Source organism: Penaeus monodon, chromosome 5, assembly GCF_015228065.2.
Source record: "Penaeus monodon isolate SGIC_2016 chromosome 5, NSTDA_Pmon_1, whole genome shotgun sequence".
NCBI lineage: Eukaryota > Metazoa > Arthropoda > Malacostraca > Decapoda > Penaeidae > Penaeus > Penaeus monodon.
This window is the reverse complement of record NC_051390.1, coordinates 3331504-3359003: the sequence shown is the minus strand read 5'-3', so window position 1 is coordinate 3359003 and position 27500 is coordinate 3331504. Positions and strand designations below refer to the sequence as shown.

Here is a 27500-nt window from a genome sequence, read left to right as displayed (position 1 = left end):
GAGAATGTAGTCACGCAAAGAAGAAGAAAAAGAAGAAGAAGAAGAAGAGGAAGAAGAAGAAGAAGAAGAAGAAGAAGAAAATGAAAGATTATGTATTAAAGAAGAAAGACGAAGAAGAAAATTAAAGGTTGTACATTAAAGAACAAGAAGAAGAAATTTGAAGATTACGTATGAAAGAAGAAGAAGAAGAAGAAGAAGAAGAAAAAGAAGAAAATTAGATATTATGTATTAAAGAAGAAGAAAAAAAAGTTATGTAATCATACAATATCATGTCAGTAATAAAATTCGACCTAACTGCGTAAAAGGGGGGAAAAAAATGCCGTTATTTTTCTGCGCTTTAACACGAATAAACAAACTTCGATTACTTAAAAGATAACAAAACTCACGGAAAAGGGAAGCTACTTTAATATTCTAAGAAGCTCACAGGACAGAAATGATTAAATTACGATCAAAAATGAAGTTACACGATCGAAAAGACGATAGCTGCTCTAAGATGCCAGACTTCAAAAGTAGCAAAACGTCTTTTGTCGTCTTCTCGTCATAGGGAAATAAACATCATTGTGTAGCTAGCAGCCTTTAATCTTCTTCCTCCAGAGCATCGACTGAAGTATTTTGATAATAATGGATGATAGTGAATAAGGCGGAGAGAGAGAGAGAGAGAGAGAAAGAGAGAGAGAGAGAGAGAGAGAGAGAGAGAGAGAGAGAGAGAGAGAGAGAGAGAGAGAGAGAGAGAGAGAGAGAGAGAGAGAGAGAGAGAGAGAGAGAGAGAGAGAGAGAGAGAGAGAGAGAGAGGGTGTTTGTGTGCATGGTCTATATAATTATATAGACCTTGTGTGTGAGCAATTAAAATGACCATAATAGTGATAATAAGAGTAATAATAATAATAATAACAATAACAACGATAATAATAATAATAATAATAATGATAATAACAACAATAACGATAATAATAATAATAAACAAAATATAATGATGACGATAATGGGAATGACAATAATAATGATAATGGTAAGAATAATATCGATGACAATAGAAATATTAGTGAAAACTAGTAAACGAATATGAATGATAATAATGACAATAAAATAATATTAATGATAATGATAAGGATGATGGTAGTAATATTAAAGATGATGATAATAATAATAATGAAACTATCAATAGTAGTGATGATGGTGATAATAATAATAATAATAATAATAATAATAATAATAATAATGATAATGATGAATATATAATAATAATAATAATAATAATAATATTAATAATAATAATTATGATAATAACAATAATAATTATGAATTATTTTAATGATAACGATAATGATAATAATAATAATAATAATAATAATAATAACAATGATAATAACAACAGTAATAATAATAATAATGATAATAATAATGCTGCTGCTGATAATAATGGTAATAATAACAGTAATAATGATAATAGTAACATTGATTATAATAATAATGATAGTGAATATAATGATAATAATAATAATAATAATAATATAATAATTAATAATAATGATAATAATAATAATAATAATAATAATAATAATAATAATAATAATAATAATAATAATAATAATAATAATAATAATAATAATAATAATAATAATAATAATAATAATAATAATATTATTATTATTATTATTATTATTATTATCATTATTATTATTATTATCATTATTATTATTACTATTACTATTAATAATGATAATGATAATGATGATAAAAAAGAACAAGAAAACAGCAGCAACAACAGTAATAATGATAATAATAACAATAATTATAAGAACATTAAGAATTAGAATCGTTTAATGAAAACGAGAAAGATAACTTAAGTATAGTGCTTAGGAAAATAACTGTATTTCTTACAGGAGTCATGTTTTTAGGATAATATGAATTTTAATAGGTAAATTGCACTGAAAAAAATTCTTATAATCGAAACCAAAAGTAAATTTAGATAAAATACATAGAAAATTCAATGTTTCCTTTGGCAAAATAATACCTAATAAAATAGAACACCATTCCGTATGTTTCTCAAAATTCATCGCAAAACTGTACCTAAATATTATAAAACATTATAAAAATAGCATATCGTGCACATAAGAATAACGTAGAGGATTTTTTTTTATTGAATTTACCGAAAATTTCTGCCCCACACTTAACGAGCCGCTCCATGTTGTTTACATGTCAGGGAAGAAGACGAAAGCAAAGCCTCACGTCCACGATTTTTGTGTTTTCTGTGTATTTTACGCAGTGTATTTTCCTTTTCGAGTGTTATAATTCGTGTTAATCGATGATGGAACTTCCCCAACCTCCTCCAGGTAAGTTTGATGAGGAAGATGACGCAGAAAAGGTGTATTTTAATCCCAAGACTCGGAATTTTTTTGAATGTTTTGTCTTGAATGGAGATGGAGAAATATCCGAGAATTATCGCTAAAGTTAAGGGAGCGGGGTTTTGGTGGATCCGGTGTGAGTTAGACTTCACCTCGCTGAATACTAGGCCCAAGTTATGTCTCCCAAGTTGAAAAGGTAACTTAGGAAGTTGATTCGAAGTCTTTCGTGAAGATAGTGGCCGGTGTATAGCTTATCCTGGTTAATGTTTAGGAGATCAACGCACGCTCTTTTCTAGATGAAATGTAAGTAACTGTGTGAAATTGATATTAGATAAAGGGTTTGCTTGCATAGTGCGCCTAGAGTAAGCTTTATGTTTGATTATATTACCACAACCAAATCTTTCTAAGTTGCTTGCAGTGTTAACTGTAGAGTCAGGTGCTATGCTGAATGCATAACTCATTACTGCGGAATGTCTTAGTTTTTAATAATTCACAAGGATATAGGGTTAAAGTCACTGAGATAGACATTGCCATCTTGTAGAGCATAAAAAATAAGAGTAGGAAGCAATATAGGTAAATCTGCAGCGGCCTTACATTAACCGGGAAGTGACAAAAATAGGCCCTGCAGAACACCGCTCTGAGGCTAAGTCCCCATCCATGTTTACTTTGCGAGGACTAAAACAAATGTGACGCGGAACTCATTACTGCGATATATCAAGTAGTCCATGTATTATTACGCACTTGTGAGAATGATTATTTTGTAATTACCAGGGCCCGTTTTTCCAGTTTTCTAGTTACTTTTATTATACATCTTCTACATGTTTTGGTAATTATTTACACTATTTTATACAATATCCTTGTGCACCGGAAAATTTTTCCTGAATGTCAACCAAACGTACAGTAAAATAAGTGTATGGAGTGGTTACCTTGACGAAAACTAAGACCCTTTTCATCTATGGCAAAACGTGTGCAAATCGAAAATAAGGGAGATATAGGCCAGTCAAGAGTGAAGATCGCCCCTTCATTTTCCAAGTCCCTTCCATGTTTACTTCGCGAGAATCAAAACAAATGTGACGCGGAAATCATCACCAAGTAGTCCTTGTATTGCTACGCGCTTGTGAGAACGAATATTTTGTCATTATCAGTGACCGTTTTCTCGATTTCATGTATGTAATGCGTTCTTTTCCTTTTTTTTGTTCTTCATTTACGTGTTTTGGTAAGTATTTATGCTATTCTGTACAATAACCGTGTGCGCCTGCGCGTTTTGCCACCGGGAGATTTGACAGGCCAGCAGCGCCAATACGTCGTGAAATCCAGTAAACAATGTTTTATTTCGAGTGCTGCGTCGATTGCGGGTCATTTTTAAAGCCATATTGTGGATATACATGACAAATAGATATTAGTCTCTATTACAGCCTGATATTTGAACCCATCAAGTGCCCCAAATGGTGGAAAAAAGTGATTATAAACCAAGCAATTGTGACCATAGATGGAAGCGAAGAAAAGTTTGGTGTATTGCGATATAAAGATGTGTGGTTTTACCCCGGGGGTGCAGGAGGCATAGCCCCCTGGCTAGGCGTAAATATTACCTCAGGGGCCCAGGGGGCGTAGCCCCCTAGCTAGGTGTATATATTACCATGGGGTCCAGGGGGCAGAGCCCCCTGGCTAGGGAATATATAGATTGTAGTGTATAAATCCCACAGGGTGTAAGGTTAGGTTGGTTTATTGGTTAGGATGCATTGTACAATTACCACAGGGGATGTGGATTATGTGAAACCCCCATAGACTTTTACCGAATGACGGGTTTTATCCCCGTAGAGTTTTTCGAAATTTGTTGCATCGATCTGTAGATTTTCAAAGATTGCAAAGGGCGTTCGTAGAGTTTGAATTGCCAATTTTAATAGTTTTTTGTGCTTGTTTACTTCGTTCGTCGGACAATGTTTGGCTCGGGTTTTCGAAAAATCGACTTTTTAACGTTTCATAAATCACTTTCTTCGATTTCTGCAGCTTCCTATGGGCACCCAGTGCTATCCATTATCCCCCCCCCCTTCAACCCCCGATTCCCCACGCATCCCCCAAGATCGTTGACTAGAGGAAAGATATAAAAAATCCGATGCTGGAACTTAGGCTCTGAGAGGGTGCGTCGATCTCGGTAACATTTACCGGATATAGATATTTTAAAGGACAGCACTGGCTTAGAAGATGGTGCTTTTAAGGGATTCTAGGAACAGAGCCCATGGCTAGGAAAATGCGATTATCAGTTTTGGTGTCGTGTGGCAATTTTTGAGGTAGTCTGTGCACTTCAGATGGGGCTCACTTGTTTTTTTGTTCCAGTTGGAAACGTATAAACTTTTATCACTGTCTTTTTATATTTTAGTTAGGATTATTTTTCAGTATGGTTCCTTTTCTATAAGTTAAATGCAATTTTTTTGGTTACTGTTTCTTGATTCGATCAATTTTCCATATTATGGTATCAAGTGGAATTGGAGATTTTCCCATTAGATCTGGTTGCGTCACAGCAATCAGATGACCAAAAGTTCGGGCATTAGGCTTATGTGAGCGGTCACTCTGCCGGGTGGCTGGGTGGCTGTTCGTAGACCAGGCGCATATGAACACGTGTGCAGTGACAAGACTCTATACCTCCTATTTGCAAAGTTATTTACTCTGTTTACTAATAAGCGTTTTTAGTTTTTTGACCATTTTCCAATGTCCATGTTTGCCATTTGATTTGTATTATCCAGATGGTAAGAGTCTTTCTTTTTTTTTTCTTCTTCTTCTTCTTCTTCTTCTTCTTCTTCTTCTTCTTCTTCTTCTTCTTCTTCTTCTTCTTCTTCTTCTTCTTCTTCTTCTTCTTCTTCTTCTTCTTCTTCCTCTTCCTCCTCCTCCTCCTCCTCCTCCTCTTCCTCCTCCTCCTCTTCTTCTTCTTTTTCTTGTTCTTTCATAGACTTCATATCATCTCTCTAGGTAGTCTACAACTCAGAGCAAGAAAAATAAAACCATGTAACACTTTGTTATTTGTGTAATCAAAAGTAAAATAGAGTAAAATAAACCTCCCAGTAAATGTGTGCACTTGTGGTGAGTCTTTGCCATCACCCTTGGCCTTCATCTGAAACACTCACAATTGCATGTTAGCATTTCTCGTCCCTTAACCTGGATTTTTAAATGACGTGATGGTCACTCACCCGGATTCATTGGGTTAAGAGGGCCATTTCTATACAAAAGTTGTTCTTTGCTAAAAGTAACAGATTTGGCATCATTGCATTATCTTTAATGTATATTACAAAGAAGTGATATGATGGTAGAGGTATTTAGTGAATATTTGTGGTAACATATTGCGATGTCTGTTGACAGGGGTTACTGGTTGTATGCGCAGGGTAATGCGCTTGACCGACATGTGGGAGCACCCGATGTCTGATGCTTTCTCCTGCTGTCAATATATGGAGGATTCTTTGTTTTCTTGGGGTTGGGGGCTGCCTGATTTGGTACTGTGATTACAGTAGAGTTTGAGAATTCCACACTGCGCAAACGTGACCGGAAAAATATTCAATAGACATTGTACTACTACACCATTAATGTAGCTACAGCCATTTAGAATGAGCTTAGTAGCCACTGTGCCTGTTGGTTTACTGGCAAAGTCAGCATCAGATCTTGTTTATAGTTTTACTGTGTAACAATCAGGGTGACTTGAAAAGCAGTATATGGAATCATTAACCCAATGCTGCCGGGTGGTTTCCTAATATGAAAGCCCTTCCTCCCAGGCTGTATTTGTAGGGGCCTGGGCCCTGCTCCTGGACGATAGTGTCAGCACCATAGCGTGTGCGACTTGATCATACATGCCCCTGGAAAACCATGGCATGTATACACATGCTGCCCGGAATATAGTCCAGGCATGCCATGGCATGTACATACATACCACCCAGTGATGAAGGGTTAAGTTGATGAAATCTGAGACTTTTCATCTATGACATTTCTGGCACTAATTAAAAGTACGAAATTGTTTGATATTGAAATGTAATAATCACAGCAACTATTTTGACCTTTATCTTTCACTGATAGACAATTGAGTGTGCATTTTTGTTTTTCTTAACCCCAATGATCCAGTTAACATGACCATCTTGTCACAGGGAGTGTGACATGAACATGCTGTCATGGAAAAATTTTGCATCACCCCAGGAAGCATTGTCTTCACCTTAGTATGTGCAGCAAGATAGAGCTGAAACTTGGAAGCACAGAGTGGGCTTAGGCTATGAGCTGTGCTTTCCGGGATTTTTTCCTTTGTTTGCGACATTACTGTTTGTGTCTGCTGTTTATTTCTTGTACCCATGACTGCAACTTTTTGTCCTCAACAAGAATATCATCTTCAATTTACCCTAGCTTTATAATATTAGTATGCAGAAAAAGAGATAATAACTCTGCAAAGGGGAGGCATCTAGTTTGTTACTGCACTTGAGCGTTTGTGTGTGCCTGGCCTTCAAGCCACACACCCATCAGAGTGGCCACTCAAGTAAGCCTAATGCCTTGATTTTGGGACACAAATGTAACTGGATCCAAGGGTTTAAGGTAATTTTTTTGTGTGTACCAACAAGTTAAGATTTAGAAAACTTCATGTTCTTAAATCTGAAAGGTATTTGATTTTTGCATGTTGTAAAAGAAAGATGTAGATAGGCTATATCATGTACATGGGGATCACTGTTACCTCTCCTCACTAGCCTATACAGTTGAGGTCAACAGACATCCTCTGTGTATATTCAAGCAGGATAGAGCTTGGACTGGTTCCTTATCTGATGATGATAAGACCCCTGGGGGATTTTGTCAGTGAACACTCAATATTAAAATTAATGTGCTAATCACAAATAGATCTTCACAGTGTGAGACCTGGCTCTGAGCAGGGTTGAATAGTGGAACTGCAAGATGCCCCAAATAATAAGTAACAAGAAATTGTCCTGGCCTATGATAGGCTATGGGGACCACTAAAATTTTGTCATAAAAATAGGGGGAGAGCTAGGAATTTGTCACCCTTAATATTCTTGCATATACTAAATTCAAAATCTTGATTTTCAAAAAATGTTTCCACAGCTTTGGATCAGTAAGCAAAATAGTGAGAGAAAAAATATGTTTTTAGGGCAGAAACATACTGTACATTATAGTTTATATTTAGGCTCCATGTTATCCATGAAGAAAGGTACATGGGGATATGTATCAAAATTTTTTTTTTTTTTTTCTTGTAATTACTTCCAATATCTTTGCTGTAATTGATTAGCATAGACTAAAGCTTGATATTATAAATGGTAAGTTCACATTTCGGTGATGAAATGATACAAATTGTTATCGGGGACACTTCAATAAGAGTTCCCATTGTTTTTGCTTGTAATTCTATGCTACAAGAAGGTTCAATGAAGTTGCAACTTTTAGACTATTGGTTGAGGGTAAAGTGCAGATGTTATGACATCTCTTGAAGTATAGATTTACAGACTTTGCATGCATGTTCCTTTTAACTATTACCTTATTTTTTTTTTCACCATTAGTCTACTTTACATTTTTTCAATCTCTCGTTAGTCATGCTGGAGGCAATTATGGTTTGCTACTGCATGGTAATATGGTTAATTTGTCCAGGGACGTTTATCTTTCGCCCGTTATGGTTTGAACGGACAACTGCCTTGTGTACTTTGAGTGAATTCTTTCATATTACAGAAGATTTTTCAGGAATTAAGATTGTTGCATAGGCTGTAAAATAAAAATAGAAAACATCAAAGGAAGATGAGTCAGGACTGTTAGGGATAAAGTTATATAAAGTTAGTTTAGTATATTGTTGTTTTTATTATTTTATTATTATTTTATTGTTGTATTAGTATTAAATCATCATCATTATCATCACCATCATTGCCATCACCAATCATCATCATCACCAATCATCATCATCACCAATCATCATCATCATCATCATCATCATCATCATCATCATCATCATCATCATCATCATCATCATCATCATCATCATCATCATCATCATCATCATCAAAGAAACATTAATTACCAGGAATGGATTTGAAACCAAATAATAAGTTTGAAACAGATTATTTTTTTATGTAGTATTAAGGAGCTCCACAAGTAATGACCATGGAGTTAGTTACAGCGCCTGCATGAACTCATGATTACATCATTCTGTGAATTTTTTTGAACAACAGTGTTTTCATTTCTAATATTACTATTAATGATGGTGATAATGATAATGGAATTAATACTGATATGAATAACAAGAATGATAGTAATAGGAGTATGCACATTTTCCCTAAGATTCAAAGGTAGTTCTAGTGATTGCCTCTTTGGTGGCTAAATGTTTTAACCTGTTGGATCTGGGTGGTGTGACCATCATGTCTGAGAGAGAGAGAGAGAGAGAGAGAGAGAGAGAGAGAGAGAGAGAGAGAGAGAGAGAGAGAGAGAGAGAGAGAGAGAGAGAGAGAGAGTGAGTGAGTGAGAGAGAGAGAGTGAAAGAGAGAGAGAGAGAGGAAGAAGAAAAAGAAGACTGAACACAGTGGGCATTTAGGAAGGGGTTCTTGCATTATTTCCAGCAGTAAATAGGGTAGACTGTCCCATCCATGAGCCATGACTCAAAGAGTTGCTTACTCCAGGTAGTGCACTAATTCCATGTTCAGGAAGCTATTCCTACCCACTGAGCAGTGCTGGATGTGTTAGGAAAAAATTTAAACCACACAAAAATAAACAAAAAGATGACTCAAATAATTCAGTGGTACATATTGTTGTAGTTATTGTACAGAGCTATAGACTACCAAGAGAGATAATATGGAGTCTGCTCAAGGAAAACAGTCTGTTACCATCTTGAACATAACAGATGGTAAATATAGGCATTGGATTATGGCAAAAAGGCAAAAAATGCTTATGCAGAGAAAGAGTTATCAATATGACGTGATGTAAATAACTATCATAAAATGTTTACAGGATTCTTACTTCATGATTTTCAGACCTTTCAGTTTATTCTTTCATAGACAGTTGTATGGCTCACTGTATTTGTTTCATATTTTTTAATGCTGAATTAGAATAGCCATAAGGTTGTATCATATTACACTATTTAGACAGCAATCCTGTGTATCTTTTTTGGTGATATTGTTTTTGTAAATATTAAATTTCACATCTTTCTTTTAGTAGTGTTTGTAGGCATTATTTAATTTGTTGCAATAAAATACTTATTTGTTTACATATATAGAATAATTATTTGGCATTTGTCCACTTAATTATTTTATTTTTTATTTTGCTAGCAAAAGTAAAACACCAGCTCTTTATATACAGTACTTCACTGTTTCATAGCTAATGTTTTTCTAATGCCAGATGGTAGAAAGTCCAGTTTTCTATAATTGGCTTTATTACAGTCAGTGAGTGACACTTGATGAAAGTATCATAGACCCTATGTTGTAAGAGTTCAGCTGTCCATTGATACTGTTATGAATGTGGCTGTCTTTTTGTGGCCCGTATTCTAGATTGGGTTAAATCAGCAGAGATTTTCATTGATATTTCCCTTGAAATATAATATTTGTTTGTACAGTTATATATATATTTTGATGTTTAAAAACTAGATGTTGCAGGAATGGATTTTGAACTATAAAAGAATAAGGTATGTGCATTTGGAGACTATGTTGAGGCTGACCTGACAGAAATAAAACATGCATTGCTTAAAGTTGCAGCCAGGTATTGTTCATGTTTAGACAGAGCACGTGATCAGAAGTTTGGAAGATAAGCCCAGAAAGACTAGATGACCCGAGATTTGGAGTCTTGCTGGATACTCCTCTGATAACTTTCGTGAAGTTTACCTTGAGAGCCATTCTGTATTTATTTATGAAATAAAGTGAAAATGGGGCCAGCTTGTGAACTCCAGTAGTGTTAATTGATTTGTCTAAAAATTGTATGGGGGAAAACATGCATTAGAAGACTAAACTCCACATGCTTACCAAAAAAATTATTTCATAAACCCTTTCACTTTTTATTAATTAGTTTATATTATTTACATTGTTGTTATATATTTTTTATTTACAAAAGGAAACAGTTATGAGATATTTTACATAAAAAACTAGCTATTTGGCAAAGAACAGACTCATCAAAATTTCACTGTTAGTGAATTACGCAGTGGATTATTGAATGCGAACGGTTCACAACCAAAATCGAATAAGGATGGCAGATGTATATTTCCACTGCATGGTATGTCTAAGGCTGCCGTTCTCTTAAGCTCTGCCAATTGGAAAACAGATCTGAAATCTTAAGAAAAGTGGATATTTATTTCGTGATGAATATTATAGCAACTGTGACAAAAAACATCAGAAGACTAGACCTGATTATTTTTCATTTGAAATAAGTATTATGTTTGGAAAATAGAAGAGAGATATTTTCCATGATGCAATAACCCATACTGCAAATCTGTAAGCAAAATTTAAGAGATTAAAGGAGGTTTTCTTTTTGGAAAAGAAAGGGAAAAAAAGGTTTTGTTTTTATATATATAACGTGTTTTAAATATCCTTAGTGCAGAAGTAGATAAACAGTCGTAGAAGAAGAATTTTGATACACAAGCACAGAAGTGACTACTTCAGAATGTTTATACATATTTTTTTTGTATTTCAGATCAGGAACTTAAAAACATTATAGACAAACTTGCACAGTTTGTGGCTCGCAATGGACCTGAGTTTGAGCAGATGACCAAGACTAAACAGAAAGAGAATCCAAAGTTTAGCTTTCTGTTTGGTGGAGAATACTTTAACTATTACCAATACAAAGTTACAACAGAACAAGCAAGTAAGTAGGCTTTGTCTTGCGTACATGATATTATATAAGGATTGTAATGAACTCAGATCCATTAGTTGGTAATAACACACTTTGTATCTTAGCTGAAATATTGTTTTGATGCTGTGTTATATATACATTTTTTTTTTCCCTTGTTTGCCAGTGCTGGTGATTTTTCATTCTTCTGAAGGAAAAGGTGAAGTTCGTATTTTAAGTAGATGGGATATTTCATTATGGTTGTTTTGTTTTATTTTATTTTCTAAAAGTAAGCTGAGTAGTTAAGATTACAAATAAATGCTGTGAATGATTAGGATTAGATTTATGATAAACACTAATTATTTTGATGAATAGCGGGAATTGCAAATTTGGTGAGAAAAGCAAGAACATCGTCAATGGAAGGGCAATAACAGAATGATTGAAGATTAGTATGGAATAATATATATATATATATATATATATATATAATATTATTATATGATATATATATATATATATAATATATATAATATATAATATATTATAATATAATATATATATATATATAGTATATATATATATATCATAGATTATATAATATATATTATATATATATTAATATATAGTATATTAATATATATATGATATATATATATATATATATATAAATTATATAATATATATATATATATATATATATATATAATATATATATATATATATATATATATTATATATTATATATATATATATATTATTATATATTATATATATTATATATATATAGTATAATATATATATATATATATATATAATATATTTATAAATAATATATATAATTATATATATATATATATAATATTATATATGTATATTATAATAATATTATATATAGTATATAGTATATATATATATATATATATATATAATATGTATATGTACACATTCATATATACACATATATATTTTTTTTTATAAAAAAAAGAGAATTTGTTGATTTCCAGAAGAAAAACAGCAAATTATAGATGATGACAGATTGAGAATTGTTATTGCTACTTTTTTTAATGAATTAGAGATAGATGAAAGTGGAGTAAATTCAGTTTCTGATAGAAAAAAGAAATTATGCCACAAGGATTTGAGAGTAGGAACTGGAAAGAAACTTCTAATGAGACAATAAACAAGAATCTGAGATAACTGTACTTTAGGTACTTAAAATAGTGGTTTCTAGACATAGTGGTGAAGTGGGCATAAGTGCTCTAAGTGTATGTGGACATGCATTGGAAAAAATCTAAGCCCAGGATTGTCTTTTTTTTTTTTTTTTTTTTACTGGTGTATGTTATGCAAATAAAAAGGAAAGGCCCAAGGCAATAGTAACATAGATTAAGTGGTCGATTACTTTATATTTTAGCATAGATTGAAAAGTAGTCTGATTTTTACTTACTTAAGTAAGTGTGCAGTTAGTTTACATCAGTATATTTGTCTTCATGGAATAGTACTGAAGCATCGCCAAGCCCGGGAACAGCAACAGCAGCAGCAGCAGCCTCCCCAGCCGCAGCAACCACAGCAGCCAGCCCTGCACCAGGTTCCCCCTCCACCTCAGGCACCATTTACAGGTGGAGGTGCTCCTGCCCCCTTCCCAGGCCCAAACTACCCCCCTGCCTATGGCTATCCTCCGACCTCGGCCTACCCTGGTGGCGATGTGCCGCCGTTCCCTCAGGGAGCGGTCCCTCCGGCTGGCTTTACTCCCGGACAGTACGTTCCTCCACCTCCATCCAGCGAACCACCCACCTCCTTCCCCCCTGTAACCACCACCTTCCCCCCAGGAGACCCAAGCTATGCAACCTCCACATCATATGCCCCAACCACCACGTCCGAGCCCTTGTTCTCACACACCCCTCAGTCATTTCCCCCACCTCCTCCTGGAGATGCTACCTACACTGCCCCACAGGTAGGTTGGGCATATTATTTGTAGCTAAGGTGTGAATGATTGCTGCTGATAGTTTGCTAGATTTTGAAGTATGTATGTGCTTTCATCTACATTTAATGATAATGTATATGTGATTTTAAGTATTGTATTATGTGGCTTTATTTTTAAGGCGGGTGAACCTGGAGCCTTTACCAACAATGCCCCAGGGTATGTGCAGCAGCCACCGCCACCACCACCTCCAACGGTGAATGTTGACACCTTAGCCAATCAACAGCAACAGCTACAGGAGCAGATACACCAAAGTGAACAGAACCTGGCTGCACAACAACAGGTAAGTGTCTTTTAAGTCAGTACTATTGAATGTAATAGATATTTTAGGTGAGAAAGGAATTATGTTATTGTAAGGGATTTGGTAGATAAGAAAAAAAGTCTTGTTTGACACCCACAGTTTAGTTTATTTGACAATAATATGGATGCCATCACAAATGCTGAGTAATGATTGATAGTCACCAATGGCAGTCCTCCTTTTGACCCTCCTTAGCTGTAGAATCAAATTTCAAGACCATTCCTATAATGATGTCATTTATCCATCAAAAGACAAGATTGAGGTTTTTAGCTTCTGCAATACATTTTTAGATTTCTTGTTGTTTTCATATTTACCACTAAAATTCTGTGATTATTGCTCTGTACAGTGATGTGATGAAATGTGTGACAAAAATGAAGAAAATCAGCAAAAAATTGTCTCTCACAAATTGTAAAAAAAAAAAAAAAAATTAGGCAAGATATATCCGCTTATAGCAAGCAAATGGCTAAATCAGAAGATGTAAAAATCAAGAGGCAGTAATTTTGTCATGCTGATTATTATACATGTATAAGGCTCTTAAGGCAACAAATTTGTATGTATCACCTTGAGTGAAATACATTTGTGTGTGTGTGTGAGTGAGTGAGTGAGTGAATGAGTGAGTGAGTGAGTGAGTGAGTGAGTGAGTGAGTGAGTGAGTGAGTGAGTGTAAAATGTTCTTGTATATTTGTATGTGACTTAAGATTAATGATGGTTTCTTCCTTTTTGTCTTTTACTTTTTCCTCTTTTATCATATCTCTTCTCTTTCCCTTCACTATATCTGTTTATTTTCCTCTCTCTCTCTCTCTCTCTCTCTCTCTCTCTCTCTCTCTCTCTCTCTCTCTCTCTCTCTCTCTCTCTCTCTCTCTCTCTCTCTCTCTCTCTCTCTCTCTCTCTCTCTCTCTCTCTCTCTTCCTTTTTATCACATAATTTCCTTCTGCAGGTCCTGGAGCAGCAGAAGGATGGCCAAGTCAGGGAGGGCATATATGTGGCCAGAGGGGAAGTTTTGCGCAACGAGGCGGCTGACCTGGGATTCTCGACCCACGAGCTGGACGAGCTCCTGGGGCCCATTGTTGAGTCGTGCACCAAAGACTCCATCTCCAATGGCAAGCACTGGATCTTCACCAATGCGCAGTCACCCACCAAGAATCACTGGATTGCGCGATATCTACTCTGGAAGTAAGGGGTCTACTTTTTTTCTTTCTTCTTCTGTCCTCTTTTCCTTCTCTTCTCCTCTTCTCTCTTCTTCTCTTTTTTATTATTATAATTATTATTATTATTATTATTATTATTATTTTCTTTTCTTCTTCTTCTTCTTCTTCTTCTTCTTCTTCTTCTTCTTCTTCTTCTTTTCTTCTTCTTTTCTTCTTCTTCTTCTTCTTCTTCTTCTTCTCCATCTTCTTTGTCTTTAATTCTTCCTTTTCTTTTTCTTCCCCTGTTTTTCTTCTTATCCTCATTTCTATCTCCTTCTTCAATCTTTGATTCTTCCTCCACCCTCCTCCTCCTCCTCCTCCTCCTCCTCCTCCTCCTCCTCCTCTTCCTCCTTCTCCTCCTTCCCTCTCCTCCTCCTCCTTCCCTCCTCCTCCTCCTTCCCTCCTCCTCCTCCTCCTCCTCCTCCTCCTCCTCCTCCTCTCCTCCTCCTCCTCCTTCCTCCTCCTTCTCCTCCTCCTCCTCCTCCTCCTCCTTCCCCTCCTCCTCCTCCTCCTCCTCCTCCTCCTTATTTTTATTGATAATGAATCATCATGATTTTGATTTTCAAGTGTTGTTCATCTGTTGTTGTTGTTTTTTTTTGTTAAATTGGTAGATGATTTGTAATGCCGAGCTATGAGGTATGCAAAAAAGCTTTATAATTGGCTTTAGTATGGCTTCTAAATAGTTGCTATAACTTTCAGAGCAACAGCCAACAGTGGTCCATTTACTCACAAACTTCACATCATTTACTTGATGAATGATGTCTTGCATCACTGGTAAGTATAATTGTACTAAATTATTTGTAAAAGAAAGTTTTAGGGAGTAGAGAAGCTTTTGTAAGGTTGAGAAAAGAACATTTATCACTGTTGAATGGCATCTAGGATACCATTAGAAGTAATGGGCATGGTATTAGTATTCTACAGTGCTTTGGGTTAAATGTGTGCTTTCTTAGGAATGATTAGCCCATGGTGCTCTTTTGCCTAAGGGGAGAATGTTCTCTGTTTAAAAGACTTCACGTTTCTTGCTTTAATTTTGAAGAATAAAGTCAAGTAGGATTTTAATCATACCATTTGAAAGAAAGGGTTGATGTCTGAAGTTTACGGTTTTGGCTGAAGTAGTCTTGTGAGGGCTTTGTATGGTAGTCATATCATGTACTTGTTATTATTTTATTCTGAGAAAGAAAGAAAAGAAAGGAAAATAATGAATTTCATGAGGTGATTAGGGAGGCAGATAAAGAATAAATAGTACTTGACCTGTTTCATTACCTTTGATGTTTTAATGGGTTGTCCTTCTTATAATCTGCAGCTTGAGGGAGAAAAAGTTGCAGAAGGAGCCAGTGCAGCTCATGTAGGCTCTCTTTTTCTTTGCTTTGATATTATACAACTCTAAAATATCTCTTGAACATATGATGTTGAGTAGAGTGAGAAAGAGAGAAAAAGAGAGAAAGTTCCTGATTGATAACATGTGAAATACTGATTGCATTTACAGTTCTAAGCACAGGCTACTGTGTTTTGAAGTATTTGAATAACAGTTGTATTGACAGTTTCTAGCTGTTTGTATTTACTAGTTTTTTGTTTTTTTCCCCCAGAGAATCCATATTTTAGGAACTTCTTGGTTACCTTGCTTCAATTGGTGGATTATTATATGGATAAAAAAGTCTTAATGTTAATTATGTTATGGGATAGTCTGAGCTATTGACTTTTTGGCATATTAATATATTCCTGAGGGGGAGAATCTAAGAATGTTTATAGTGACTGTATAATTACCTTTAAAAAAAATTACTTTGAAATAATTCAGAGAGCTAAGATATTAATGAAGTGTTCAATAGATTTACAAATGAGAACAACCACATACAAATGAGCTGGTATGAATCAACAGATTCAAAAGTACTTCACATCTGGTGCATATATACTTTTGTAGCTTCTCTTGATATATATGTTTATAGGTAAACACATACAGCCAAAGACAAGAGAGAAAAATGAAACACTAGCACAGTAGGAATAGAATAAAGTGGGACATCGTGAATTTGTTTAATGCTCCTCTTTTGGCATAGTAAAAACCATGTTTTACTATGTATGAAGAGAACCTTCGCATGTCCCTCCATGGTGAAGCTGTAGCTCCCAAGTCGTTATTGCTTTTCGTGATGCAGTGTATCACATCATATCAGAAGATTCTGCCATAATCACACATGCTGAATGCAAGAACAAAGTCTTTATAATGTCATGCCTTTTCTTCCATCTAATAGCCAGATAGACATATTCTCAGAGGTCAATTAATACTTAAAATAAGGATGCTATTATTTGTAATTTGAACATCTTGAGATTGATTTGTAATGGGTTACTAGTGATTAAGAAAAAATAGATGAAGAGGAAGTGATTTTGATCTTATCAGTCTCAGGTTTTAATCAGTAGGCCTAAAGTTAGTATATGATATTGTGGAAAGTAGTTGTTGGTATAGCAATTCAGAATATTTTTTTTTTTCAGATTGCTATTTGAAATTTTCAAATTACAGGTTATGGTGCCAAAATTTATCTAATCAATAATACATGAGAAAGAAAAGTTGAAAGCCAGATTTTTCTCCCCTTAATTTACAACACTTTTTAAGAAAAGTACTTGTGCAAGATCTTTCCTGAAATATGGATCATGCTATCAGTGCAAATATCATATCATCATATATATGTTCTACCCAACAGTGTAAGGAAAAATGCGGATGACCTGAAGGAGGCACTTGAAAAGGTTTTAGCCCCCATGTTCTGCAATGCAATGACAGTAGCCTCTGATGACCAGAAATCCAAACTGGACAAGGTAACTTTCCTGCGTTAGTTTGTGATGCTTGCTATATACCTTTGTGTTTGTGGAGCAGGTTACAATTACTTAGGAAATTTCCCTCGTTACCACAGCTACTGTCGCTATGGGAATCCAAGATCAACTTAGAAGATGTTGTCCTTTTACAACTGAAGAATCCTGTGGAGTCATGGGCAGCATTTGAGAAAGGGTTGATTGATGAGTTCCCTCAAGTAGTTGCAACCATCAACCAACATATAGATGCTACCTTTGAAGTAAGTACTTGTTCCTTGTTTAGGTGCACTATGATCAAGGGTCAGTTGGTAGTATTTAAAAGAATGATGGAAGTGAAGCCTAGTAGTAAAGGAGATGGATTTGGCCTTGATAAAAGCTTAGTGCCTTTTGTGTTATTTCATTGTCTTTAATATTACTAAGATGTTGATAACAATTTAATAAGCATAATATCAATAAGAATAATAACAGTATGGATATCAATAGTATTAGAGAGAAAAGCACATTTTCCCGCCAGTTCAAGGAATGGAGGAATCAGGATCGGTCACTAGGGCATACTGATACAGTCCTTGATGGCAGAGCACATGTGGAGCCATCTTTATGTAGCAAAATTCACTAAAAACTACAGAGGATAGTACGGAAATCCGTGGTGATTGGGTTAACTATCAAGTTCATATGATTTTTTGTGGAATCCTCTGGTATGTAAGAAATACTTGCTTTAATTTTTCTTCTCACGACATTTTTTTTTTTCTTGTTTAACCTTTTTTCTTTTCAAAACAGCACTTAAAGACATTTTTGTTTTGTGTTGATAGTACATATATATGTATTGATAGAATTGAATTTTCCCCAGGGGTATAAACAGCAGCATAATGCATTTGTCCAGCATGCAACAGGACAGATTCAGGCTATTGAACAACAGAAACAACAACTAGAACAACAGGCAGCAGCAGCCGCAGCAGCTGCAGCAGCAGCAGCGGCGGCGGCAGCAGCTGCAGCAGCAGCAGCAGCTGGTTAGTATGAATTGCTCTCAGTAAAGAAAAGGAATGGATTAAAGTAAAACTTCAAACAGAATAATTGTATAAGTGATTATTTGTAGTAATATTTGATAAAGTGAGATACCTAAATTTCTTTCTTGTTGACTTTGTTTTGTTAAAGTAAAATGCTGGCATACTAATTTTTTCTTGGGTAATCTTTCTTCCTTCATTCTGATAAAGTTTTCCCTGTTTCATGTTTTTAGTATTTTCTAATCCTTGCATCAGTATTTCCATAAGGAGAGGGGAATAGAAAAGGCTCATTGGCTGAATTTATCATTTGCTAATGATACATTTACTGTATGTCTTTTTTCCATATTGTAAAATGAAGAAAATAATATTTAGAGAGATAGTTGAAGTAGAGTTTAGAAGTTTATAATGTCTGCACTTTTATGTGATCATATATTGGTCTTACTATCTTTTCAACTATATATATTTTATAATGGTGTAGATTGATAATGTATTCCAAGTATATGCACTTTACCTGTTCCAGTCTATATACATGTGCAGAATAGAGATTGATTATTTAGGCAAGCAAATTAGAAGTTTTCCTTTTTTTCATATTATTCTCTCCCCTCCTATGTACCAGTAACGTAGTTATATCACTGTGGAATTGGTTGTATTTTGACATCCTGAAACAAGATGCAATAAGAGGAAAAAAAGAGTGAGGAAGAGATTTTTTTTTATGTTTAAGATAGGAAAAAGAGAGCATTGCTTCAGAAGAAGACAGTCAACCCTATCATCAGGTATTGGACCTCCTTGAACATGTGTTTATTCTATCTCTATTCCGCAGCCCCCGAAGCCTCTAGTAGTGAAGTGTGTAAGTCTTCAACTCCCATTTTAACCTCCATATATTTTTTTTTTCTTTGTTTTTTTTTTCTTTGTTTGTGATTCATCCCAGCTATCATTGAAGGGTAGAAACATTTGGCCTTTTCCTTTCCTTTTCTTTCCATGTTTTTCATCTTTTCATTTCCTTTTTTCTTTTTTCTTGGCCTTTGTATGAGCAGCTACTTTGTATGCCACCTTCTATTACTATCATTATAGTTTTTCCTACTCAGTGAGGGGAAACATTTCCTGTAATTTATTATTAAAAGGATTGACCTTTTTGGACAGTCCTGCAAAGTAAACTCATTTTATGTCATCAGGATGTGTGTGTGTGTGTGTGTGTGTGTGTGTGTGTGTGTGTGTGTGTGTGTGTTTGTGTGTGTGTGTGTGTGTGTGTGTTGTGTGTGTGTGTGTGTGTGTGTGTGTGTGTGTGTGTCTGTGTGTGTGTGTGTGTGTGTCTGTGTGTGTCTGTGTGTGTCTGTGTGTCTATGTGTGTGTTTGTTTGTTTGTGTGTGCGCACACATATACACATACACATACAACACATATACATACCCATATACATACAAACGTACAAACACATATACATACATATGTACATACATTGTACATACACATATACATGCACATATATACACATACATACAATGTACATATACATTTAAATACACATATAATTACACATATAATTACACATACACATTCACGCACACACACACGCACACGCACACGCACACCCACACCCACACACACACACACACACACACACACACACACACACACACACACACACACACACACACACACACACACACACACACACACACACACACACACACACACACACACTCACACTCACTCATACTCACTCACTCACACTCACTCACTCACTCACTCACACTCACTCACTCACTCACTCACTCACTCACTCACTCACCACTCACACACACACACACATCACACACACACACACACACACACACACACACACACACACACACACACACACACACACACCACTCACTCACCACTCACACTTAGAGGAACTGAGAGTCAGCTTGGACTGGTAGTTTGCACGAGATATATTCCTGCAACAGGGGATCAGGCAAGACTTACTGACCTGAACCCTTTTCCCGCAGTGCTCATGAGAACCTGTGCGGGTTAGTCCACTTTGGGGGTCGGAATGAGCTGACCTTGCCTTGGTAGTTAACACACATCTCCATATGCTATCACCCTGCATATTCAGTTCTTTGGTTGCATAGAAGTAATGTGGCTTTATGCCACATGGTTAGATTATCAGCTGTTGTTTGCATTATTAGGCAATGTTCCTGATTTCACTATCGAACAAGTAGTATAATTTTTTGACAGGATGTGTGTGTGTGTGCTTGAGGGAGTATTTTGGAGAAGGATTACTATTTTTGAGTGCGAACAATAGGCAATAGACAAAAGAAACCCCTAAGAATTTCTTAGTTTTATGTGGTGGGACCTTCAAGAGAGTTCATAAAAGAAAGGAAGAAATAACTTTATTACCTGATGACTACCTGAGGCTCTTGAGGATTGAAGTTCTTATGAGTGAGGTGCAACTAGCCAAACCTTTGGTGGCTTATAGTCGAACCTGTCAACTCTCTCGACCTTAAAAGTTATATCATGTTCTCAGTAGATTCAGGATTTTTGTTTTGTATGCAGTAAGTTGAATGGGCATTTATTATGTTGATTAATATTCTCAATTTGTTGCTGAGATATTGCAAAGGATATCTGAACAAAGTTTATTATCAATTATAGAGAAAAGGATATGGAGAAGAACAATTAATTTCACTGGCCAAGAAATACATGTGACATGTTTCAGCTATATCAGCAGCAGAAATACATGTGTCAGCAAGATTTAGAAGGTAATTATATATTAGACATGATCTGAAGATTCTCTTTATACTGTGACCTCTTATGAGTTACTGACATAATAGTTATTGCTGCTGCCTTGGATAGTTTAACCCTGCAATGATGGTACCACAAATCTCTGGGTGTCACTCATTCTGCTGACTTCTGGCAACTCTCTGGCCTGTTGGCTGGGGAGTCTGCTACATGTATAGGAACTTCCTGCTTGAATATTGCTCTAGAGTATTATGACACCTATAGCTGTACCCATCATGTTGAGTTTGTTTTTCATGATGACTATAGGCATAAGAGGTTAAAGCTGTCTGTCTCAGGATTCATGTTCCCCCTCTGTCATGATGTATGCAGCTTCTATTATATTCTGTTGATTAAATTACAGTTGAAGTACAAGTCGTGATCCCTTTAAAGAACATTCAGCAGACGCGTCAACCCACTTAGTCAATCATTTAACCTAAAAGTTATTTATTGTTCTTAGGAAATTCAGCATTTTGTTGTTTCGAGCTCTGAATTGAGTCAGTGTTATGTACATTCTCCATTTGCGGATGCGGGGTGAATCGTCAGCTCATGTGTGATAATGTAATTCTGTTTTGTAATCTTGCTGATATATATATTAAGAAAATATTAGGATATATTAAGAAAATGTTTGGGTAGATTGTCCAGTTGAGAATGCAACTGCAATTATTCCTGTTAATTCTGGAGTTCCTCTATCACAAATTTCCATTATAGTGTGTAGGTGTGCACACGGTATGATTAGATATTTTTATTTATATATAGATATAAATATATATAAATATAGATATAAATATATATAGATATAGATATGAATATAAATGTATATATATGTGAATATAGATATAAATTATATATATTATATATATATATGTATATATATAAATATATATATATATATATATTATATATATATATATATATATATATATATATATATATATATATATATATATTATATATATATCTTCTTCTTTCAACGGTAGGTTCATGTCTGAGCCGCTGTGGTCACAGCATGATACTTAGTTTTTTCATGTTGTGATGCTCTTGGAGTGAGTACGTGGTAGGGTCCCCAGTTCCTTTCCACGGAGAGTGCCGGTGTTACCTTTTAGGTAATCATTCATCCGGGCTTGGGACCAGCACTGACTTGGTCTGGCTTGGCCACCCAGTGGCTAGGCAGGCAATCGAGGTGAAGTTCCTTGCCCAAGGGAAACAATGTGCCGGCCGGTGACTTGAACCCTCGAACTCAGATTGCCGTCGTGACAGTCTTGAGTCCGATGCTCTAACCATTCGGCCACCGCGGCCCATATATATATATAGTTTACTATATATATATAGAAAGGCTTAGTGAGTGACATTGGAGGAGAGCACAATCACAGACAAGACAATCTTTCAGGAGGGTGGCTGATTTGTCTCCAGTCTCTTGCTCCTTTGAAAAAAAAAAAAAAAAAAAAATCTATATCTATATCTATATATATCTATATCTATATATATCTATATCTTTATATATCTATATCTATATCTATCTATATCATATTATCTATATCTATATTTATCTATATCTATATATATCTATATCTATATACTCTCTCTCTATATCTTCTCTCTCTCTCTCTCTCTCTCTCTCTCTCTCTCTCTCTCTCTCTCTCTCTCTCTCTCTCTCTCTCTATATATATATATATATTATAATATATTTATATATTATATAATATATATATACTATATATGTATAATATATAATTATAATATATATACTATGATATATATAATATATACGTATATATAGATACGTATATATATATACGTTATATATATTATATATGAACGTAATATATAATATATAATATATAACCTATATATGCATATATATAATATATACGTATATATATACACGTATATATACGTATATATATTATATATATATATATATATATTATATATATATCTATATATATATATATATATTATATATATATATATATACTATATATTCTATATTATTATCTACCATATCATAATTTACATTTATATATATCTAATATCATCATATTAACTATTCACTATAACTAAATATATTATACTAATTATACTTCATTCTTCTCTTTCCATTCTCTTCATTTTCATAACAGACAATTTCATGACATTTCACCAATTTTTACCTTAGTCCATAATTTTGCATCACATGTTCAAGCATTGTGTCATGGCAAAAAGCTCAGCAACTGGTTTACATTGTTTTCATTTTGCTTTTGCATTCAATTCTATTCTTTTCATAAACCAGTCCTATTTCTTCATAATTTTTTCATTTATCTTCTATGCAGATACATCTTATTACTGTTTGCATATTTGATGGAGTGACATTCTTGCGTCAAATGTCAATTAATAAGAAGGACATTTCCAGAAATGGTCAATCACTATCGGTGGGAGGCGCCATGGTATAAAATCATGTTAAAATGAAATAATGAAACAGGGGCACTGTAAAACAAGGATTACTATATGTGTGTGTGTGTATAAATATATATATATATATATATTAATATATATATATATATATATATATAATATATATATATAGATAGATAGATAGATAGATAGATAGATAGATATGAATATATACATATTATATATATTTATATAATATATTTATATATATGTATATATGTATATATATACATATATACATATATATATATATATATATATATATATATATATATATATATATATATTATATATATTATATATATTATATATATACATACATTCATACATACATACATTCATACATACACATACACATACATACATACATACATACATACATACATACATACATACATACATACATACATACATACATACATACATACATACATACATACACAAATACATACATACATACATGTATTTTTATACAAATATATAGATATTGGTAGATATAGATATAGAAATAGAAATATATAATATATAAATATATGAATACATAAATATATAGTTATTTGAATATTTGAATATGTAAATATATACATATATATATATATATATATATATATATATATATATATATATATATATATATGTTTATATATATATGTATGTATGTATATATTATACATACATATATATACACATGCATGTTCATATACATATTCATATATATATACATTTACATATACACATACACATACACATATGCATGCACATACTTATACATTCATACAACTACATGTTTATGTCTATATATACATATGATCTATATAAGTTGATTGTTCTTGTTTGTGTCAGTATTGTTTTGAATAATTATGGGGTCACCATTAATTACTATTTGTACACCTTCCCTTTGCTTGATCTGCAAAGGAAATATCTATATGATTTTCTCTATTCTTATTCAGGGAAACAAAACGTGAATAGTAGGACGTATGAGCCATATTACCTGAAGATTTTGGTACTTAAATTTTTAGTTATTCAGCCAATAATAAATTGCAAGGAATTGCAATATTTTTGTTACAGCTGTTTTTTGTTGTTTTTAAGCCTTATCAAGGTAGAAATGTATGGAGGACGGAAGAGCACCATATTTTTGAGGCATGTTCTTGTTCTATGTCCTCTTCTTTTTGTTTTTTCCACTTCAAAAATAATATTTTATGGTTATTTTAGCCATAGGAAACCCTGTCAACAATACACATTAATCAAAGATATGGTCCTGAAAGTTCTTCACACTCGTGTAGTGTATTTCCATCTGCTTCCCCTCCATTAAACCCTTTTGTAGAAATGTTATGACATTGCATGAAGCAAATAAAAGCATTTAGTTAAATTACTTGCATGGTTTGGAGTGGAACTGGCATGATTAACTATAAGGAAGTGGGACTTTCAAGTGTACCCAGTTACAGAGGTCATGCTCAGATGATTAATCGTCAGCCCTTTTATATGAAGGAACATGTGACTGTCTGAATGTTTATTTGGTGCCAACAGGTGTAAAGTGTGGGATTTTTAAAGCTGTTTTGAAAATTTGTAAAATTGTGTTTTTTTTTGAAACATTGGATGAAATATATTCTGAGTAAAAATTGTAGATTTGTTATGTTTTTAAGATTGCACTTTCATTTATGCATTTTCTTCAGTTGTTTGGTTAAAAGGTGCTAAATGTACTACTGGTGTTTATGCTGTTGTTAATATTAGCTTATTTCAGATGGTAGTAACTGCTTTGCAACTTCATTTTGGGATTATCTTTTTGTGTCACATTATTATCCAAGAATTGCAAGGAATTGTTCAGAATGAAGACTTATTAGTCCAGAAAGAGAGTCAGATACGAAGCGCACGTCCATCAGCCGTTGGTTAAGGAATGAATACTTGGTCATAAACAATATACCTACACCTATTGCTACAACAATATATATTTTTTGTCTCTATATAATATTGCAAATAAACAGGTCATGCCAAGCAATAGAAAAACTCATGGAATGTTGCATCTACTGATATAGAGGGTATAGGCAGCTAAATGTTTAACCAGGTGTTCTTGCACTCTTAGAACGTTGTAGAGATTACTAGGATTTTTTTTTTTTTTTTTTTTTTTTCATTCCATTTCTTTAGAGAGAAGCTTCTAGATTAGTTATAATTCATTCTCCTTTTCTTTTATGCTCCTCCTCTCTTTCTCCCTAATGCTGCTTCTTACTCTTTTGCTGCTGCTGGGTCTTTATTTCTTTATTTATTTTTTCTTTCCTCTGTCTTTTATTTCGTCTTCGTCTTCGTCTTCGTCTTCGTTTTCTTCTTCTTTGTCTCTTTGTCGTCGTCTTCTTTTTTTTCGTCTTTGTCTTCTTCTTCGTCTTCTTTTTTTTTTTGTTTTCTTCTTCTTCTTCTTCTTCATCATCATCCTCTTCTTCTTCTTCTTCTTCTTCTTCTTCTTCTTCTTCTTATTATTATTATTATTATTATTATTATTATTATTATTATTATTGTTATTATAATTTTTAAAATAATTATTGTTATTATTGTCATTATTGATATTGTTATTATTGTCTCTCTCTCTGTCTCTCTCTCTGTTTCTCTCTCTCTGTCACTCTCTCTCTCTGTCTCTCTCTCTCTCTGTCTCTCTCTCTCTCTGTCTCTCTCTCTCTCTGTCTCTCTCTCTCTCTGTCTCTCTCTCTTGTCTGTCTGTCTCTCTCTCTCTCCCTCCCTCCCTCTCCCTCTTCCCACCCTTCCTCCCTCCCTCCTCCTTCCCTCCCTCTCTTCCTCCCTCCCTTTCCCCTTCCTCCCCTCCCTCCCTTCCCTCCCTCCCTCCCTCCCTCCCTTCCTTCCCTCCCTCCCTCCCTTCCTCCCTCCTTTCCTCCCTCCCTCCCTCCCTCTCCCTCCCTCCCTCCTTCCTCCCTTCTCCTCCCTTCCTCCCTTCCTCCCTTTCCCTCCCTCCCTCCCTCCCTCCCTCCCTCCCTCCCTCCCTCCCTCCCTCCCTTCCCTCCCTCCCTCCTTCCCTTCCCTCCCTCCCTCCCTCCCTCCCTCCTTCCCTCCCTCCCTCCCTTCCTCCCTCCCTCCCTCCCTTCCTCCCTCCCTCCCTCCCTTCCTCCCTCCCTCCCTCCCTCCCTCCCTCCCTCCCTCCCTCCCTCCCTCTTCCCTCCCTCCCTCCCTCCTCCCTCCCTCCCTCCCTCCCTCCTTCCCTCCCTCCCTCCCTCCCTCCCTCTCTCCCTCCCTCCCTTCCTCCCTCCCTCCCTTCCCTTTCTCCTTTCTTCCTCCCTCCCTTCCTTCCTTCCTCCCTCCCCCCCTCCCTCCCTCCCCCTCCCTCCCTCCTGCATCCCTCCCTCCCTCCCTCCTTCCCTCCTCCCTTCCTTCCTCCCCCCCTTCCCTCCCTCCCTCCCTCCTCCCTCCCCCCTTCCTGCATCCTCCCTCCCTCCCTCCCTCCCCCTTCCTCCTTTCCTCCTTCCCTCCCTCCCTCCCTCCCTCCCTCCCTTCCTTCCTCCCTCCCTCCCTCCCTCCCTCCCTCCCTCCTTCCTTCCCTTCTTCCCTTCCTGCATCCCTTCCCTCTCCCTCTCTCTCTCTCTGTTTAGGGAAGCATTAGTGATTAGTTAGTTGTAATTATGTATCTCGTATATGTTAAGTTTCCTGATTTGTGAGACTAAATTATATTGTGGGATAGATAAATATGTAAATTGTGAACAGATGGATGAAGGATAATGAATGTGTAAGTTCAAAGGATAATGTGTAAATGAGAAGGAACAGTGAGGAAACCTGTCTCTTTTTTTTGTTTATGTTTGTATTTTGATGTTTATGTATGTCTGAGTCATCAAAAATAGTTGCCTGAAAGGAGCTTGGAAGGTGAGGCGGTCATGTTTTTTCTTTCTTTCTTTTGTTCTCGGCTTTTTCTTTTTCTTTTTCTTTCTTTTTGGTCATTGTTTTTGTTTTCTGGTA

The 27500-nt window shown here is 35.0% G+C and overlaps 1 protein-coding gene across 2 annotated transcripts in view; it reads left to right on the top strand.

Annotated features, from left to right (window-relative positions):
* Positions 1-2166: 2166 nt before the first annotated feature.
* The window catches only part of LOC119572897 (calcium homeostasis endoplasmic reticulum protein-like), a 34444-nt gene continuing 9110 nt past the window's right edge, over positions 2167-27500 (top strand). The window contains exons 1-10 of one of the 2 annotated variants that reach the window (XM_037919845.1): positions 2167-2333; positions 10971-11141; positions 11293-11325; positions 12599-13053; positions 13202-13363; positions 14316-14551; positions 15265-15339; positions 17256-17367; positions 17463-17621; positions 18209-18368. In XM_037919845.1, the coding sequence (XP_037775773.1) occupies positions 2306-2333; positions 10971-11141; positions 11293-11325; positions 12599-13053; positions 13202-13363; positions 14316-14551; positions 15265-15339; positions 17256-17367; positions 17463-17621; positions 18209-18368 (1591 nt within the window). In that variant the 5' untranslated portion in view covers positions 2167-2305. The remainder of the gene's footprint in view (positions 2334-10970; positions 11142-11292; positions 11326-12598; positions 13054-13201; positions 13364-14315; positions 14552-15264; positions 15340-17255; positions 17368-17462; positions 17622-18208; positions 18369-27500) is intronic. The other variant, XM_037919846.1, reaches the window with a different exon arrangement.